The sequence below is a fragment of the Pogoniulus pusillus genome, chromosome 5, assembly GCF_015220805.1.
Source record: "Pogoniulus pusillus isolate bPogPus1 chromosome 5, bPogPus1.pri, whole genome shotgun sequence".
NCBI classification, from domain to species: Eukaryota; Metazoa; Chordata; class Aves; order Piciformes; family Lybiidae; genus Pogoniulus; species Pogoniulus pusillus.
This window is the reverse complement of record NC_087268.1, coordinates 23,024,505-23,045,222: the sequence shown is the minus strand read 5'-3', so window position 1 is coordinate 23,045,222 and position 20,718 is coordinate 23,024,505. Positions and strand designations below refer to the sequence as shown.

The following is a 20,718-nucleotide window of genomic DNA, read 5'->3' as shown; positions in this document are numbered from 1 at the left end:
TCTTTGGCTTACACTTTATTTCTTGAAGATCAGAGCAACAGAGTCTGTTGCAACCCTCTGAAAAGGGGAGACCTCCTGTCTCAAAGTACTCAGCCTGAGCCTAGGAAAGTGACGTCCAGTGGTGTAAGGGAGCAAGTTTTAAAGGGTTTACAAGGAGCACAATGCAAAGAGCATTGCATACAGAGACCACTGAGAGGAACATACATAAGCAGGGCCACAGAGATGATGGGTCCCCTCTTCATGGGTACTAGAAAGGAACATCACAGAGTTCATGGTAGCTCAGTGATTCTTTGAACTGACTGAAACCAAATTGAAGAATCACAGAGTCATTGAGGCCAGAAAAGACCTGAGACATCTTCAAATTCAATCTATGACCTAACACCTCAACATCAGCTAAACTATGCCTCCAAGTATCACATCCAATCTTTTCTTAAAGGCCTCCAGGGACAGTGACTCCACCACCAACCTGGGCAGTCCATTCCTCACCCTTTCCGTGAGGAAGTGCTTCCTAAAATCCATCCTAAATCTTCCCTGGCACAGCTTCAGACCATGCCCTCTTGTCCTGTCACAAGTTGCCTAGGAGGGTAGCCTAACTCCCACCTGACTATGACTTCCCTTCAGGTAGTTGAAGGGAGTGATAAGGTCTCCTCTAAGGCTCCCCTTCTCCAGGCTGAACGACCCCAGCTCCCTCAGCCTCTCCTCACATGACTTTCCCTCCAGCCCCCTCACCAGTCTTGTCACTCTGCTCCAGACCCACTCCAGCACCTCAATATCCTTCTTGAAGTGAGGGGCCCAGAACTGCACACAGTGCTTGAGGTGAGGCCTCACCAATGCCAGGTACTGGGGGAGAATTACATCCCTAGTGCAGCTGGCCGTATTATTCCTGATACAGGCCAAGATGCCACTGGCCTTCCACACCACCTGGGCACACTGCTGGCTCCTGTTCAGCTGGTTGCCAGACAGCACTCCCAGGTCCCTCTCTGCCAGGCTGCTCTCCAGCCATTCATCCCCCTGTCTGTTGTGCTGCATGGGGTAATTGTGGCCAAAATGTGGGACCTGCACTTGGTCCTGTTGAATCTCATACTGTTAGCCTCAGCCCATCAACCCAGTCAGTCCAGGTCCCTCAGCCTCCAGGAGATCAACACTCCCTCCTAACTTGATGTCGTATGCTCAATCCCTTCATTCAGATCATTGATAAAGATGTAGAATAGAGATGGGGCCAGTACTAATCTCTGAGGCACACCAATTGGATGCAGCACCATTCACACTCTCTGTGCCCAATCATGCAGCCAGGTTTTAACTTAGCAAAGGATGTGCCTGTCCAAGCCATGGGCTGCCAGCTTTTCCAGGAGAATGCTGTGGGAGACTTTCAAAGGCTTTGCTGAAGTCTAAGCAGATCACATCCACAGTCGTCCCCTCATCTACCAGGTGGGTCATCCAGTCACAGAAGAAGGACCTGCCCCCCCACAAGCAGAAGGAAATAGGTTATAGATGGATATTGCGTCTTTTTTTCTGACCCAGTCATTTTGGGCATCCTTTATTAAAAATAATAATGATAATCTAGTTTAAATGCCAGCAAAATCCTGCTTCTTTAGCTTTGAAACAATTTGTCTTTTCTGGTGGATCACATCACAGTTCCAAGCTCTACACATGCCTACTTGAAAGTTAAAGTCAAAATAGGAATCAGATGCAATCCTTGAAGGGGCTTTACATCGATTTTTTTTACACTTATTAGATGCTTTATCAATGATTTATCAAGAAAGTGAAATCCCATGGGGTCACATGAAAGTATTGTAGAATGTTTGCCACACCTGTTTGTTAAAAGTCTTAGTACTAATCTTTCATTAACATAGATTGTTCATAGAACTAGTCTAAATAACTTGATGATCAAGTATCAAAACTAAGAAAGTGCTCTGCTTTGTATAAGGCATTATAAAAGGTATCTAAGTATGCAGATTTTATTATTTAAATTAAAATGTCAGTTCCCACAAATTGTATTAATGATTCCAAGTTCATAATGGAAAAATTGCATCAAGGCTGGGAACTGATAAAGAATTCTATAATCTTTCTAATTTACTCTACCAAATGCAATTAAAAGTTATTAGACTTCTAACACTGTAGCCTCATATAAAACATTATTCTGGTAGAAAATGAAACACTGAGCTACAATCTACTGCCATTTTTATGAGAAAAACATATTGAACAAATTTACCCAAACCATTAGAGTACAAGATTAACTCTATTTTAGGAGATTCATTTTGATGTGCTAGAGGACTAACATTCATAGAGACAAAAACATTGCTTCAGTAATGATAAATAAATGACAGCTATCTTCAAGACAATGGAATTCAAGAATCGTCAGTTAGATCTCAGTAGATATTTGCAGGTTCCATTAATTGTTAATAGAAATGATGTGCATGCTTTAATAACACCTACTCATTAATCTGATCATTTTGCCATGAATATAGACGAGGGAGAAATTATACAGAACACATGCAGCCTGTATTTACTTTCAAAGCTGCATCTGAAGATCACCTAGTGAATAATGAAAACCTACACTGCCAACCATGTCATTTGTTCTCATTTCTTTTATTTACATAAAGTAAGACGAAAAAACATTATCAGCTGTTAAATTTCTTCTAATATTCACTTCAACCACTTTGTAGTTTTGAAGTATCTCACCAGGAGCATGTGCAAGCAGTGCTTTTCAGTCTTTACCAACTGCCTATGATTTTTGAGAAACACAGATGTTGAGTTTAATTCAAGAAATGCTATGTGGTTCAGTGCCTACTTGTCTGAGGCAGAAAAGTGAAGATGGAAACTGGTGTCTTAAATTGCCAGTGTGACTGCCTGCCTTACTTAGCCACTGTGACTTCATGCATGTTCAACTGTCTTCAGCTTCTGCATCTTTCTGCACCCTAGTAATATAACACTTTCACTGTCATACATCAGTATACCTTTAAAATTTCTAGCAGATAATATTTTTTATGAGCCGAAACCCCCCATTTGCATGGCAAATACTCTGGAATAGAGAAGCTGCCACAGCAGCTGTAGCACCAGCTGGAGTAAGAAAGTCTAGCTAACGTGGATTGTTTCCTAACCTCATACTGCTCAAGGGCACCAGGACTTCCAACAAGGCCTTGATGGGTGTATTGACACTGCTGTTTAACTGCTTAGTCCAAGTCTACAGCAAGGTACTAGTCCCTTAGAGTCTCAGTTGTGTATATGTTGATTTTGTCCCAGACTCTTTTACTGTGACTCAGTTTGTTTCATCTCAAGTAAATGCAAACCAAGGTGCATTCTGAAGACAATTCACTTCAGAGATCACAACCAAACAGCAGCAGGAGTGTGGATCAGGTTTGTGTCTCTGCTCTGCACTGTTACTCCAACATTACACTTGGTGGCTTTGTGTACTCAAACTCTATAGTGTGTACCAGATAATGTAACACATGTCCTCAGCATTACAATCCTAAAACACAGCTGTACTGGGCTATAAACTGTCCCCACTGCAAATTTTAAAATTAACCCGTTCTTTTATGTCAAGAGGAAACACAGGGCCAACCACTGTGCTGTGGAGATGCAGGCAGTCTGCTCTGAAAGAGTGGTTTGAGCAGCAGGAGCCATTCTGCACCTCTAATGCCTGAGAGCTGGGGATCAGTTCCTTGCATTTAGCAGCAAAGCTATACCTATTAAAAGAGTGACCTGCATGATCCCACCAGTTCCATCAATACACAACACTTATGTTTCCCCAGGTTCCAGCAAACAGCCTTCTGCTATTGTTAGATACCTTCCTGACCCAGTCAATATACCAGAAGCATCAGTAGCAGCTACTGAAGGTCTTGCTACAACTTGATCATCGTTGTACGTCTATGACTAGCTCTATATTGTGCATAACAAAAATGGATTTCAATGTAGCATCTGTGTATATGATGACATAGTTAATGATGTACTGATTATGAGGTACTCCTCCTCAAGGCTGTTGCACCTTTCATCCATTGGGATGGATGTACACAGTGGCAAAATTCAGCTTTTGTGAAAAAAACATAAATCTGAAATCTTACAACTTTCAAGTAGCCTAAAAGTATATTTTTAACTTCTTATTGGGCAATGCCCAGTCAGGTTTGATGACTCTCCCTCAGTTAAATGTGAGATTTAACTTGGTTTTGTTTTCAGGCTATGCAGAACCCATACTCACACAGGTATGCAGCTAACTGTGTAAAAACCTGCGCATACAGGTCTACACATAGAAAGCATAGGGGCTTGCTTTTCACACATATACAGTGTCTTTTATTATTATTTGGGGAAATTATTTATTCTGGCAATAAAGAAATTTAGACTGGAAGTTATATAAAGAGTTGTCTATATTTAAGAAATAATGCCAGGCTATATTTTGTTCTTCCATGGAATGATTTTCTGGTCTCTAGAATGCATCTCGGCCTTTCACAGCAGTGAATGTAGGTCACTACAGTGCAATGATGCTAAAATCAGATTTGCTCATTCTGTAATATTTAGTCAGCTCATTAGTATTGAGAAGTCAGAAAAATAAAGTAACAAGCATTTTGTTGTTCCTCTTGGCATTACTGGAATGTGACTGCATTTGGAAAGCCTGTGCTGAGAAACTGCTGTTCTAATAAATCTGGTGAAATTATGAGGCCAGAGACATATGGAAAGTGGCTTTCTGAAAGGATCCAGACTCAGAAAAATATTATTGTTTCTTTCACAGAAGTTGTTTTCTTTACTTAGATAAAACAAAACTATGAAACTTACCAAGATCTAGGTAGATGCCTGGAACAAATGAGTTGAGAAAAAACATAAGAATAACACATCCCAGCACAGTCAAGCATTTGATGAGAAGAATTTTGTCTGTTATTCTGTGCTGCAGACAGGGAGGAAAAAAAATAATAACTGTATTAAAGAAGGAGCTACCTGTTATGCATAGAGTTCACAAGTGCATATGTGAAGCACAAAGTTATTTTCCTTTATTGTATATTCCTCTTCAACTTAAAAGATAGAAATAATTAAATTGAAGCATTTCAAAAAACCATGAATATGTGGCCCAGTGTGATCTAATATACAGAAGCAGTTAGCAGCTGCTACTTTGTTCAATAGCTGTGTTCAGCTATGTTAATCTACCGTGATCACAATTTCATTTCAGTAAAAATAAGGTTGAAATGTAATTCCTACTAGACAGCATTCTGGACACTCTGTGGTTTCCTGACCCTGGACAAAATCACTCTTTTTCTCATGTGTACTTTGAAAACCTATAGACTAGTCTAGCTGCCAGATGTTTCATGATGGCTGTGCAGCTCTCATGGATACATCAAGACCATAACCCCTATGCAACTTCAACGTCCCTGGGATCAGTTCCTGCACCCATGTTCTGACCTCCTCATGGTCTCACATTCAGACCCAGTGCTTTCTACCACAACTCTGCTTCTCTGCTCTCATCTCACATTTGTCACCAATCCAGGAAATCACCTTCTTTCAGTCTGATGTCTTTCTCATTTTACATAGTTCAAAGCTCTATTAAAGTCTCTGTTCTTAAGTTTGTCTTTTATACAATGCCTTGGAAAAAGTGTACAGTCTAATAAGGAGTCCTGTTGGTTTTGTTCTGTGACATATAGGACAGCAATTTCCCAGTGAAGGATCTGAGCTCCCAAACACAGACCTGGGTTCATTAGTGATGCCAATGAGCCAGAAAGGTTGAAACATTTTCACAGTTGAATTTAGATGAAATTAATCCCATCATAGACTTCACAACTCATCAGATCCAACTTCATCATAACAATTTAGGCAGTGTTGAAATGTGCACAGCAAAGAAAACAGGATTTATCCAAATTATTTATCCCTACTTAAATACAGGTGTGTCACACACAGTACAGTAAATTAGAGATGATATTTGGTACATTCAGGAGTGTACTGTACCATCATACTTCATTTATAAAAAACTATCTGACACCTTCTGCATCCCTTTTAGACGTGGATTAAAAAATTAAGACACTGTTGATCCTTTAAATTGTTTTTTTGTTAAGGAACAAAAGAATAAAACCTAACCAAACCTTGAAATGTGGTTCAGTAACCCTGTCTCAATGAGAAGCCAGCCAACCTGCCTGCCAGCATTTTTGCTGTCACGAGAGTTATTAAAATTGCACTGGATTCAAAACACTCTCTCCTTACAAAGACACAGATCTGCTTACATGGATACTGAGGAAAACTGCCATCTACTTACATTTTTCTGAAGTTCCTGAATATTTGTTTCCCAGTTTTTATCTTCTTGTGAAATTTGCCTGAAAGACAATGACACTTGCTTTTTTCCAGAGTGAAATTAGTGCTCTGAGAAGAGCATTGGCATAAATCCCTCTCATCACAAGCAGATCACCTCTTCCCCTGTGTGGAGTAACACATAGCACAAAGGACTCACGGCCTTCGTAAGGCCAGCTGCCAAATTCCCATAAGCATGTCCTTAAGACTCCTTTTAGTAACATGTTGTACTAATACACAAACCCATTGGTATAAAGTGTGCAGGGGGCTTGGAAGGAGTACGAGTATTCTCCTGTTCCTCCAGACTATGGACCTTGGTATAGGATCTGGCTATATGCATTATGTAGCTCCCTCAATAGTTTCAAGAGTCAATGTGTGGTCTACAGCGATAACACCACAGTAGTAGAGCGGTCACATGCTAACATCAACAAGACAGACCATACATATTTCACATTTGCATGTTATAATGAAGTTTTGAAGATCTGAATAACTTCATCATGTTATCAGCATAGTCAGCCCTCCAGCAAGAAGCCTTGGGGTTTGCAGTTCAGGAGTGCTGTTGTTAATGCTAATGAATTTTCACATTGTTGTAAATGAGCTGTGCTGGAGGAATCCTGATTTTAAATAACTCTGCCATTTTTATTTATACTGCAGAAGTGTCTTCTGTAGAGTGTTGCTAAGTCTAATAAAAATCTGTTAGAATCTTTTAAAAAGGAGGTGACTTAAACAGCATTTTGGTCTTCAAGTGTTAATGCTGTTGCTCCATTCAAAGTGCACAATACCAGCCAAGAAAATGTGTGAACAAAAGTAATCTTATAACTGGAAGAGTTTAAGACATCTTATTTACATGCCTTTGCCTATCTAGCATGTTGTTTAGTGATAGGTTATTTATAATCGCTATTCTCAGTCATCAAATTCCATAGCATAACAGCTGGTTTTGCTGGAATGTAAACAAAATAGGGTTAACATTTCTGCTAGTGATAGTTACATAACTTGCTTTATATCCATAAACAATTATGTCTGAACTCAGGTTCATACTGAAGATTTCATTATGTGTTAAAACACAGTAATTCATTGAATTGAATTTTCAAAATCAGCTGTTTTCTAAAGAACATTAGAATCTTTCAGTTAAAAGAAAAAAGAAGTGTTAACATTTTATTACACTGCAGCCACTACCACCTAGAGAAGTCCAGTGACATTGGGTGATTTTTTTAAAATAAAAAGCTACCTGAAATTTCTAGGCCTTTAAACCTGGGTTATGTCAATATTTATTTTCCAGAACTTGTACATCAGTTTTGTGACTCTTCATATCTGCCTTGACACCCATCTTATCAAAAGACACCTAAGAATATAGGTCTTGTCCTAGTGAAGATCCCTGAAAGCCTTTACCTTCAGCTCCACTGAAAATTACTTGTGAGCCTAGGATGGTTGAAACAAAGAGCCTCAGACAAGCAGGAGTTCCCTGCCAGTTCCTGTGCCTTTAGCTTGTCCCCATCGAGGGTCACAGCAGGACAGCTGGAACACCCTGGTCCCTGCTCACCTGTGAAAAGTCCTCAGCTTCTTCCTCAGAAGCATCTCTAGAGTCAGCACCTTCTGCATCAAGAGGCATTTCACAGCAGTCTCCTCTCTGCTGGCTGGGTTAATGCGCTGTGCAGTCAGTCTCCAAACATAGATCTCATGTTTCAGCTCTGAAAATAACCCACATTGCTTGTCTTAGAACTGGTGTAACACATGGGAAAACAGAGGCACACAAAATGTTTTTAAAAAAAATCAATCTCAAAGCCTTTTCCTAAAGGAAAGGAAGTACCATTTCCAAGTGCTTGCAAATGTCTCTCACAAGCTTCTGTACTAAAATTGTAGCACAATGATTGTTCATCAGAAAATAAACCACCAATATACACTGCTTTTATAATTCTAACAAATACTAGTCACATTGTATTTAGGAATCACAGCAAATGTTCCTTCACTGTACTCAGAATGGGCAACCTTCTTTCCACTCCCTCTGGGTTCACAGATGAAAAAATATCAATGTAAGGAGAAACTGAAATTTAGCACTGTCTAATGAAATATTGTTTAATAACAACTTAAAGGTTTCCTAAGAAGACTTAATTCCTTCATTCTTAGGCACTGAAAATATCCATGACCTGTGTGCTGATCTAAATGATTCTGTGTGAGTCCAGACAGACTGATTAACGCTTGAAATCAAACTCCAAAGTCTCAATGGGATTTTCAACACTTTCTGATTTATTTTTTCCCAGTATTGGCAAGCCTTTGGGGAATGATCAAAAAACACATGTTCTTGTCCAAGAACGACCTTACACTTGGCACAACCAAAAAAAGCTTTCCATTTTTCAGCAAATCACAAAAAATATAAAAGCAGAACAGTCATTCAGAAATTGTTTGTGAAAATGCTTCCTGATAAAGCAATAGGATCTTTCCACACACTTCTTTTTCCTGTTCTCTTATGTCTTAAGATCCCAGTTCAAAGAGGAAATTGTTTTAATCCTGAGAAATAGATGTGGTAGTCTTTGCACCATGTATACAAACCATATGCATTATTTATTTTTAAAAATTAATTATGAAGTAATGTAAGAAATGTTTAAACACATTTTGATGTAGGCAGTGATATTAACATTTACCGCTACAAATCTCTAGTGGCTCACAGTACGTACTATCAAAAAGACTGAACATGTTTAATTCCCCTCTTCCCTTTGTGACCAAGCATTTACAATGGTAAACAAGTGAATTGTGTAAAGACTAACCGTAAGAGAGTATTATACTTGACAGAGTTCAAACATTTAAGAGAAAAAGTGTGTTCAGACTCTACATACTTGACACAAAAAAAAAAAGGGATCTGAATAGCAGTTGGCTCATTTTGTAAGGTTCACGTCTACAGATGGGCACACATCCATCAAAATGCTCATCTTTGCCTAAGCTTTACAATGCAAGGCTAGAAACATAAACTCACACTATATAAAGCTGTCAGAAGCATGTAACAGTGGAAAAGCATGAAATAACAGTATTTATAAACTTGAGGTGATCACAGCAGGCACAGAGGTTGAGTAGAGATTTGTGGTCACCAGAGAGGAAAGAGGAGCAGACCAAGGCCCATTCTTACACTGAAAGGGCCTGTAGAGTCATTCCTCCACTGATCACATGCAGGAGAGCTCAACTGCTTATTCAACTGATAACAAAGCAATGACTTTACCACAGTCCTACTTTCCATACTCTGCATCATAGTAGATACAAGGTATAGATATTACTTTGATTTCTTACTTGAGGGACAAGAATTTCAGCACCAAACAGGGATTGATACATTTGTCCTCCTCACCCCATTCCTGAAGGGACATCTTTTGATACGACTTGAGACCTCAGCTGCACCGAGTGCTTTCCAAAGAAATTAAGCTTGTGCTTGTGTAGCTATTCTGTGGTGTAATGCATTTGTTGCTAGCAACCATAAAGAATTGCTATATGTTGCATGTTGTGCTAGTTAGAAGCAAGCTAGAATGTTTTGGTAAAAGAACTAGATAATGGGCAGTGAAATGAAAAACAATTGTGTCTCCTTCACTCACAGTCACGCTGAGAGCTCTGGGAAGAAGAAGTAAAACATTCTCCATTTTGTCTTTCATTCTGCCTTTGCCTTCAGACCTAGACACATCTAATTAACCTTGCTCCCACTAACCTTGCTCCCTAACCTCTTGGCTGCACCTCTCTTCTTCCTGAGAACTGGGGTAAGGTTGAGAGGGCAAGGGGAGGTGTTGGGGTGGTTTGAAAGCCCCTCCTGGGGACTCAGGTTTCTGGGAGGGGAGTTGTGCTTCTGTATTGTTTATCCTTTGTATATTTCTGTATATAACTGTATATATTGTAAATTGCTGCTTGTATATTTGCTGCTGTACAATAAATAGCTTCATTTATATTCCCAGGGTCCGTCTGAGTTAGCTGGGGCAAATTCAAAAGTGTGGGGGGGCGGGTTAATGCCCAAACCATCACACATGTAAATAGACTATACTAGCTGTGTAGCTATTCTGTGGCGTAATGCATTTGTTGCTAGCAACCTTAAAGAATCACTATATGTTGCATGTAAATAGACCATACTATTCATCTACCTGACTGCTGCTTTTGAATGCAGCCAGACATACAGCAGACAAGCTGTTTGTGCAGCCAGCGCTGGGCCTGTAAGCCACATCAATGGTTGGCCTACCTAGTATGAGATAGGTCCAGCCACCTCTATCCCCTCTAATCTCTGAGGACCAGCCAAACACCAGGTGCTTCACCTCTTAGCAAATTTATCCTTTGCTAAATGCCACAAAACCCCAATGCTTATCCTAGGTTATTAAACAACTAGAGCTCACCTAGGGCTTTTTTTCCAAGAAGAGATTCATACCTGAACTGCAGAAAGAGATGCAGGATTTATCACTTTTCTTTGTAAGGTATCTGGTGACTCTTGCCAGGAGCATAAATCGGACACTAAATTGTATTAAAACATTGGCCTTGCTTATCAAACAGTTCACATGACTCTGTGGAGACCTGGAGATCCTTTCCTAACCATTATTTACTTTCCCATCAACATTTGACAGAATCACAGAAACATTCCAGTTGGAAAAGACCCCAAGGACCATCAAGTCTGACCATTATGCCTACTCTACAAAGTTTACTCTTAAAGCATATCCTCAAGTACCACATCCAAATGACTTCTAAACATATTCAGCCTGGTGGCTCAACCACCTCCCTGGGCAGCCCATTCCAATGCCTGACCACTCTTTCTGTGAAAAAATGTTTCCTAATGTCCAGTCTAAGCCTGTACAGTCACAGCTTGAATATGTGTGTCTGATGCAGACAAACATATTAGCATTGATTTTCCATTTTATTCCAGAATATAAACAAGTGACAGAGCTTTAGGCCACAGCTGATCTGCTCCCCACAGAAAACAAAACAAAACCCACTCTTTCTGAGAATTAGAGTGGACAGGATCTGTGATAAACCCCACATATTTTAAACCTCAGAGATAGTGAAGTATTTGCTTTCATAAAATGGCACTACTTTTTGTTTTTTTAATAGTCTGAATTTATACAGTAACTCTGGCAATAAGTAGTGCTCACATGTTCAGAAACTACTTCAGATCCAGTAGTTTCTGGTCAATTGGGTAATAAGCTATTTCCTTATAGCATCTAGCTTTAAATTGGTCTGAAATCATGAGCTGTGGAATTGTTTCTTCCCATACAGCAAAATCAGATGGAGAAAATTTTGATCATGACTTTCTTGCACATAGAACATCCCAGGCAATTTTTTTTTCTTTGAAAACATTTCCTCAATCTTTTATAGTGAAAGAAGTATTCCTGTGACCCTACATGCTGCCCTAGAATGAAAGAGATAGAAATGTTTATATTCAATTAAGTGAATAGGAAGAACCTCCTCAGTCAGGGAACACTCCTTTTTGTAATGCTTTCATGTGCAATTTTCAAATCAATTGGCCTATGGCTTTGAAATTTTCTCTCATCCTAAGTCCAAGATAAGGAGCAAGGTTTTGTCTTTTTACATGGCAAACTCATGAAGCATGGTTATCAAGTTTAGACATATGCTTACTGACAGCTTGTCTTTGCAGCTCTACTTTCTCTGATCTTGTTTGTGAATCCCAACAGAGCATTTGGCCCCAGCCTTTCCAAGTTAAATTTCACCAAAGACTTTGCTGATGGAGGAAAGTTGAAACATTTACCATCTAACCAGGACACAGATCCCCAGTGAGTATTTTCATACAAGGATCTTTATTTTCTCTGCTTCATAAAGGGGTAGCAAGTATCAATGTGTCTGTGAGACAAACCCACAGAGCAGAATGCAGCATAACTTATGTTGGACATTCCTGATCCATGCCAGAACTGCTGTGGGGTTAATCTCCAGACTCAGCAAGGTCTGCCTGGTCCTTTCTGATCAATGTTAAAAAAATATATACACGTTTTCACATTGTTTTCGTCTTGTCTTTATATACAACAAGTGCATGCTTGAGGTTTCAGCCCTTAGTTTTCTAAACATATCAAGTATGTGAACATCCAGCCTGCTGTAGAATTTACTTTCAGAGTAAAATTGCCTTTGAAAAATCAGAATAGTTAATACATCTTTTATACAGTGACTTCTGTAATAATTTGTGAAGAATTTTTATTAGGTCATCCCACAGAATGTTTCTCCTATTTCTCTTTCATGTATACTCTTCCTGTAATAACTCATTGTTGCATCAGGTGATATGTATATAATAGTGTCGTGGAGGGCCTGTAGGCCCGAAAATAGGCTTGTTTATGCCTTGCTCTGCCTGGACATGTTTTTCTGCCAGGACCCCTGTTTATGAACACGTTGTGTAACTCCCCACACACCCAGCTAGTGCTTCCCTGGTGTAAGCCCAAGTGATCCCCACATTTGGGAAAGTCCAGGCAAGTGGCATTTGCCTATTATGGTAAAATTTGGCTAACTGCCAACCTGATTGGTCATTCTAGTAGCCAAGGGACCATTAATCTTGGCCCACATTCAATAAATAGGGGTACATAGGTAAACAACGTGCTCAGACCCCCATGCTCAGATGCTCAGACGCTCATGCTCTGACCCACTTGCAGCGCAGACTCACTTGCAGTTCCCTGCCGGTGTACCTTACTTGCAGAGCTCACTTAAGCCTGCCTATACATATATATGTGGAGACTATAGTGTCCTAGCCAGCTGTGCACATCTGCACACCACTGTATTATCAGGACCAGATCCTGTATTGCCTGCCTTTACCTACGTAGCTCAGACTCCCAGCAGCCGCGCACATCCTGCATGCCCACTGCCTTATCATTGCCTGGTAAGCACCGTTGCCGCTGAGTTAACCAGGAAGCAGACTCTGAATTGTCTGCACACAAGATTGGCCTGCTACCCACGTGTGAATCATGCTAGAGACTGCACAATATTCTCTTCTTGCACCTGAGATCCTGCCTGCTAAGAATCCCTGGACAGAGCAGCCAGAAGCACAAAGGCAGAGATTGCATCCTTCGTATGGAGAACCAAGTCAGAGACTGTCTTTCCCCACAAACTGGGAAGATTCATCCTTTCCCCTCAAGCCAGGAGGATTCCAGCCTCAAAGTCCACGGGCAGAGATCCCCTGAAGTTTGGTCACTGGCATAGGCTGTGACGTAGCCCCGGAGGGTGATCATTGATTAATAAGAATTGTAATTGTTTCGATGCCTCTGTAATAATCCATTGTCTCTGCCATAGAGCAGAAGCAGTTTTCAGCCCATTCTGCGGGGCAAATAGTGTATAGACCCCAAACGGTATTTGCTGTGGGGAAAACTCTCTCTGTTTATAGTTTGAATGTTTGCTAGTTATTAACAAGTTTCTGTAGATGTTTTATCCTAGAATGTTTTCATAACTGTGTAAGAATCCTTTTAATATTAATATACAGTGGTTGGGGATGGTGAGAGTCCAGAACACTGAGTTTAATAAATATATATTTTTATATAACATTATCTCACCCTAATTAATTTCTCCCCTCCGCCAAAATAGGCATAAGTGGCAGAATACCCCTCCGTGACAAATAGCAGTAACTTTTATTTTGAGGGAAATATAATGCAGGACCCTGAAATCAGTGACAACGGTGAACATGCCCTAAAAACTTTGGGTCACTTTCTATACTTCTCACACATCAAGTCTGCAAATCCACTTAGGCAGCATCCCCTAGAGTTAGGAAGTATCTGATATTTCACGTGGACAAGGGCTTAATGCAACTGCAGGTTCTTATCAACTACTTCAGAATTACAACTAAGGCAACATAAAGGTAACATTTGCCTGTCCCTGACGAGGAAGGTCTCACATCCTGTTTCCTCATGTCCAAAATTCCTGTCCCAACCTCAGATGAGATCTAATGATCATGTTACACCAGGGAAAACTCCATCTATTTACTCATCCGATAAAACTCTAATTCAGAAGATTTCCTTACAGTGGATCAGCCTGATAACTAATTTATATTACCACTGCTCAATCTACTGATGATAATTGAAATGATATGTGTGTGTGGCAAGCACTTTTCAAGGCAGTTTATCATCAAAAGCAGCCAAATTAACATTTAATGGCAGTTGTAGCAGCAGTAGTTTAAACGATAGAAAAAAAGGCAAAGATTACTATGCAGTGACCTGGAGTAAAGGAACACAGCAGAGCTGCAGCTCAGTCATGGAATTCAGCTCATTATGATGCTAAAACCTTTGTGAACATGGTATATTCTTAAAGCCCACAAGACACTACAGCAATATGACTACCAGTATTATTTCACAAAGATCTTTTTCCTTTTTTTTTTTCCCCTAAAAGTCCATTTCCAACAATAGAACATTTTTAGCTTAGTTCTAGGACCGAATAGGGGATCAGAAAATATGTAAACCTTATGCTGCTAATCTTGCCTGGTTTTGTCTTTACCACAGACTGGCATCCTAGACTCATTGAATTTAATTGAGCTTCAGCTACTAACCAGAACTCTAATATTTTAGAAAACATTTTCTGCACTTTAGAAAACATTAAGTTTAATTTAAAAGGCAACCTGACAATTAGTAGTCAGAGTGATTTTCACTTAGAGTAATCACACATTTCCTCCCACTCAACTGCCAATAACAAAGAAGACATCCTCAAAAACGGAGTGTAATTAATTTCTAGTCTCAGAATCTGAAAAGACTAGCCTTGTTAATTGAAGATACTCATGAAAGCATGACCAGCCCTGATGAGATGATAAAAATTATCATAAACCATCAATTTGTGCTCCTGGACTATGACAAATGGCATGCAAAGCATGTTCCTTTGAAAATGTTGTTTTTTTAAAGTCCACATGCTATTGCAGCTTAACTATTTTCAGTAAAGCAATCATTTTTCTTAGTTAACTTCTCAGAACAAGAATGCCTCTGTTTAAACATTGATTGAAAACCCAATTAAATACCATGAATAGCTTCATCTAATAATAGTAATATCTATAAATTTGGGGTTTTTTTTTTAGTCCTTGATGTCATATAATTAATCTTTTAAGCAGTTTTAGATGGCAAGATTCCTCACCATCTAAAAATCACAGAAGTTAAGTTAGAAAGGTGACACTCAAGTGTAGAAATAATTCACCTTGAGGCATGTTCCAGCTCAACAGCTCATACCCTGTCCTAGAGATGGAACCCCTCAACATGACATAAGCCTGGAATATTCTTGGGTTTATTACATTGAGTAATCAAGTTCATTAATAGTGGACAAAGGTAAACAGAGGTTTAAATGTTACAATGTCTTCAAAACCAATAGAAAGCACTGCCTTATTCAGCTAAAAACTTGCAAAGGAATGCAAATCTGCACAGTGCTGCATAAAACATTAGAAAACATTTATATAAGCTTCTCAGCTCAAAGTCCAACAGCTGGGGCCTCATTTGGTCACCAAGGCACATTAATACCAGTTTGTTTGTCCAGTGTGGGACTGCATCCATATCTCAGGACTTATAACACATCCTCATCCCTGAAGCAATCCTTGAGCAGAAAACTGCAAAGCTCAGAAGGTGCCTTGCACCTAAGTCATCTCCCTGGAGTCTCCTGGGCAAGACAGAGCAATCTGCAGCAGCCACAGGAGTTAGGTTGTTCGGAATGCTGCAAAACAAATATTCTTCTCCTTCAAAAGCTAACTGGAATTTTTCCTCACTGTGCTTTGGGTTTCCCCCTGTAATTTTAGCAGCGACACATATACAAAAATCAAAGAGCAGAACTGTTATAAAAGAAACCAGAAGTATCAATTCCTAAGCTTTTACATCTCTCATGAGTGATTTCTCTGTGCTGATCCTTAACACGTACACACAAATAGTGTATAATCATCTGTGAACTCTGCTCTATTGATTCAAAACACCACTGCATTATACTTTCTTTCTGCATAAGACATGTAAAGTCATATTACATCTGCCTTTTTGTGATGCATTAAACAAATAATAAGATTGTCATATTGTGCTTGCTTGAGACCACTTGGAATATTTTAGTGAGAGAAGTTAGATCACTGGTTGTGAAAAGAAAATAAAGATGATGTTTATAACATGCTTCAGTTTGCTGAGAGGGATAAAAAGTCAAAACATAAATGATGTTCTCTCACTTTGTCCTGGGACTTTGCCCTGATGGTTTCTCTGTCTAGTCCGTTTCATTAGATCTAATCAATTCCCTTTTAACCCCGATCTGCTTTGATATCTCACCTCTAACCTCGGCAGATAACATGTAAGATTTTGCTGGCTGCTGCTGGTTTATACTTTATGTTTGCCCGTCTGAGATAGAGGGGGAAGGGAACAGAGAGGGGGGGTAACTTTGAGCCCTTCTGGGCAGTTTGCTTTGTCTGGGAGGGAATTGGATTTCTGTATTGTTTCTAACTTGTATATAATTGTGAATATTTGTGTATAGATGCTTGTAAATCTTGCTGTGCTGAAAATATAGCTTCATCTTACTTCCAAACCCTCTGAGTTAGTGTGGCCATTTGAGCTGATCCTCTAGCTCAGACATAGGGGAGAGATGAACATTCCAGGGATAGGCCACATAAATGGCAACAATAGATAAATTAATATAATTTCATTGGAGCATCAAGAACTTAATGTCTAGAAGCACAGTTTGTTCTCCCCTTCTCCCGCTGGCTTCGGCTGCTGCAGATTTGGCTACTGCTGCTTCTACCACTGAGCCACCAACACATCCCCCCTTGGGGAATCGAACCTGTGCCACCAACACATCCCCCCCCCCCCCCATCCCAGGACATCAATTTTTGGTGCTTTTCCAAACGGAGACTTCTCTCCTTCTTAGGTGCATTGCCTTAGAAGCAGCAGTAGCCAGAACAGCAGCCAGGGAAGACAGGCGAAGCTGCAGCAGCCGAAGCCAGCGGGAGAAGGGGAGAACAAACTGTGCTTCTAGACATTAAGTTCTTGATGCTCCAATGAAATTATATTAATTTATCTATTGTTGCCATTTATGTGGCCTATCCCTGGAATGTTCATCTCTCCCCTATGTCTGAGCTAGAGGATCAGCTCAAACGGCCACAGTTAGTCTGGGAAATTTCAAAGAGTGGGGAGGAGATGTTCCTAATCCATCGCACATATTTTCCTTATTTTGCAGTGTCAGAATATAATTTTTTTTTTCATCTGAAAACAAGATATAAGAGATTTTAAATATAAAGATATCTAAAATATTTAAAAGTATAAAAATACTGAATTTGTGTAAATAATTACACTTATTTTCATTCATGACTATTAGAAGAGCTACTGAAGGTGCAAATAATAAAAGACAAGTTTTAAAACATTCTCAAACGTAAAAGCACAACCTTATTGTGATGGTTTGGGGAGGCTGGGGGGTGATTGTTTGCAAGGGCATGCAGCAATAGGATGACGTGCAATGGCTGTAAACTAGAGAAAGGTAGATTTAGATTAGACATTAGAAAAAAGCTCTTTATTGTGAGGGTAAAGGAACATTGGAACAGGTTGCCCAGAAAGGTTGTGGTAGATTGAGAAATCATCCCCCAGATAAAACTGAAATCACCAGACCAGCTCAAATGGCTTGTAAGATAAAACTATATTTTACAGCAAGCTATATTTACAAGCATATATACCAAATATATTTACATGTATTTTCAAGTATATACTATTATTTACAATTTAGAAATAATACAGAAGTACAATCCTCCCTGGACAAAGAAAGCCCAGAGGGGGCCAACACCACCTCCTCCTCTCCTTCCAGATAGAAAAGCAACAAGGCCTCACAAGCTATCAGTACAGTCAAGATTAGTATGCAGTCATGCACAGAGGGGCAGTGGAGGAGGTGGAAGCAGAAGGCAAAGGGAACAAAGACTGAGAAATTGTTTATATATTGCTTTCTTACATCAATTAACAAAACAATGAATGATATAGGCTTTATCATTATTTTCCTTTGACAACCAGTGTCCTGCTCATTCACTCTAAACAATGTCCAGAAAGTTCCTCTCTCTTGTTTATAATTTAGAGCCAAAATAGAGTGTTAGCTCTTAAACTGCTACAAAGGTGATGGAGGTCACATCCCTGGAGACATTCAAGGTCAGACTTGATGGGGCTCTGAGCAACCTGATCCAGGTGGGGATGCCCTTGCTTACTACAGGGATATTGAACTAGATGACTTTAAAGGTCCTTTCCAGCCCCAAGCATTAAACCACAAGATTATATGTTACATTGTAGGACATGGCATGAGAGCACACACCACTATTAGAGAATGCAGAAGACACCTGAACACTCCATAACCTGAGAAAATAGTGAAGTCCCTAACCTTTTAACCACAGCTGCCTGCCCTGGGGACTATTCCCCCTAGGCAGGCATCTCCAAGCTGTGATAGGCAAGGGGCTTCACACTGACAAAATAACGACAGGACTGAGCTGCACCTTCTGCTCAGCAGCAATTACGGTCAATGATGCCCATGCTTGATCAATCACGCACAGCACAAAGTGCTACAGCAGACATTTGTAGTCACTATGGGATGTAGAGGAAGAAAGTCACAAGGCATTAAGCACTAAACTAGTGTTTCGGTCTTACCTTGGGAACTTTTTTTTTTACCATCCCCTTAGCTCTGCCATTCTTTCATGCAAAGTGAGGCCCAATGTGAGCAGTAGGAACAACATCTAAATATCTTCCAGGCAGCACAGTGCTCTGTTGGTTGCACATGTCTGACAGCCCTCAGTTGTCACCCCCCTACTTCTTTTCTCTTCTACACTTTTCACCATTTTACTGCTGGGTTTGTACCTCTTTTTTCCCTCCCTCATCTTTCTCTTTCTCTTCTCTTAGAAAAGCAACTGTAAAACTCCATGTGGAATACAGAAACAGATTTGCTCACTCATCTGGTTACCACATTTCACATTGTAGGAAATATCACCATGTTTTTCACACATTAAGTACTTTACAGAAGGCTACAATTAATTAGAAAATTCCTTCTGTTGTCGTCTTTACATACCAACTATCAAACTACCATGAGAGCATTTTGCCAGCTGTTGCAGAAGTGAGATACACCAGAGAGAATAATGTGCTCCTCCACCTCCTGGCATCACCACCCCTGCTTCAATTTTGGGTCTCCTTTTTAAGCCAGAGAAAGAATCAGTAACCAGAGCAAGCAAGACAAGAGAAATATGGAGTTGGTGCGAAATACATTGGTGTGCTTTTCATCCTTGGTAAAAAAATAGCAATAATAATACTTGTCACTAGACCATGCGCCACCCACTGTCATAGAATAGAATCATAGAATCAACCAGGTTGGAAGAGACCTCCAAGATCATCCAGTCCAACCTATCACCCAGCCCTAGCCAATCAACTAGACCATGGCACTAAGTGCCTCATCCAGGCTTTTCTTGAACACCTCCAGGGACGGTGCCTCCACCACCTCCTCGGGCAGCCCATTCCAATGCCAATCACTCTCTCTGTGAAGAACTTCCTCCTAACAGCCAGCCTAGACCTCCCCTGGCACAATTTGAGACTATCCCCCCTTCTTCTGTTGCTGGTTGCCTGGGAGAAGAGACCAACCCCCACCTGGCTACAACCTCCGTTCAGGTAGTTGTAGACAGCAATGAGGTCCCACCTGAGCCTCCTCTTCTCCAGGCTAAACAACCTCAGCTCCCTCAGCCTCTCCTCATAGGATTTGTGCTCCAGGCCCCTCACCAGCTTTGTCACCTTTCTCTGGACACATTCCAGCACCTCAACATCTCCTTTGAATTGAGGGGCCCAGAACTGGAGACAGCACTCAAGGTGTGGCCTGACCAGTGCTGAGTACAGGGGAAGAATAACCTCCCTTGTCCTACTGGCCACACTGTTCCTGATGCAGGCCAGGATGCCATTGGCTCTCTTGGCCACCTGGGCACACTGCTGGCTCATCTTCAGCCTACTATCTATCAGTACCCCCAGATCCCTTTCCTCCTGGCTGCTCTCCAGCCTGTAACGCTGCTTGGGGTTGTTGTGGCCAAAGTGCAGAACCCTGCACTTGGCCTTGTTAAATCTCATCCCATTGGCCTCTGCCCACCCATCCAGCCTGTCCAGGTCCCTCTGCAGGGCTCTCCTACCCTCCAACAGATCAACACCTGCTCCTAGCTTGGTGTCATCTGCAAATTTACTGATGCTGGACTCGATCCCCTTCTCCAGGTCATCAATAAGGATATTGAACAGGACTGGGCCCAGCACTGATCCTTGGGGAACACCACTAGTGACAGCTGCCAACTGGATGTGGCACCATTCACCACCACTCTCTGGGCTCTGCCATCCAGCCAGTTCTTGACCCATATCAGAGTGAATCTGTCCAAGCCATGAGCTGCCAGCTTGGCTAGGAGTTTGTTGTGGCAGACAGTGTCAAAGGCTTTACTGAAGTCCAGGCAGACTACATCCACAGCGTGCCCCACATTCACCAGGCAGGTAACCTGATCATAAAAGGAGATCAGGTTGGTGAGACATGACCTGCCCTTCCTAAACC

The 20,718-nt window shown here is 40.7% G+C and overlaps 1 protein-coding gene across 1 annotated transcript in view; it reads right to left on the bottom strand.

Moving 5' to 3' along the window:
• The window catches only part of OCA2 (OCA2 melanosomal transmembrane protein), a 245,780-nt gene that overhangs the window by 90,389 nt on the left and 134,673 nt on the right, over positions 1-20,718 (bottom strand). The window contains exons 16-18 of the mRNA XM_064143512.1: positions 7,802-7,949; positions 6,230-6,287; positions 4,768-4,876 (exon numbers count right to left, since the gene is read on the bottom strand). Of these exons, the coding sequence (XP_063999582.1) occupies positions 4,768-4,876; positions 6,230-6,287; positions 7,802-7,949 (315 nt within the window). The remainder of the gene's footprint in view (positions 1-4,767; positions 4,877-6,229; positions 6,288-7,801; positions 7,950-20,718) is intronic.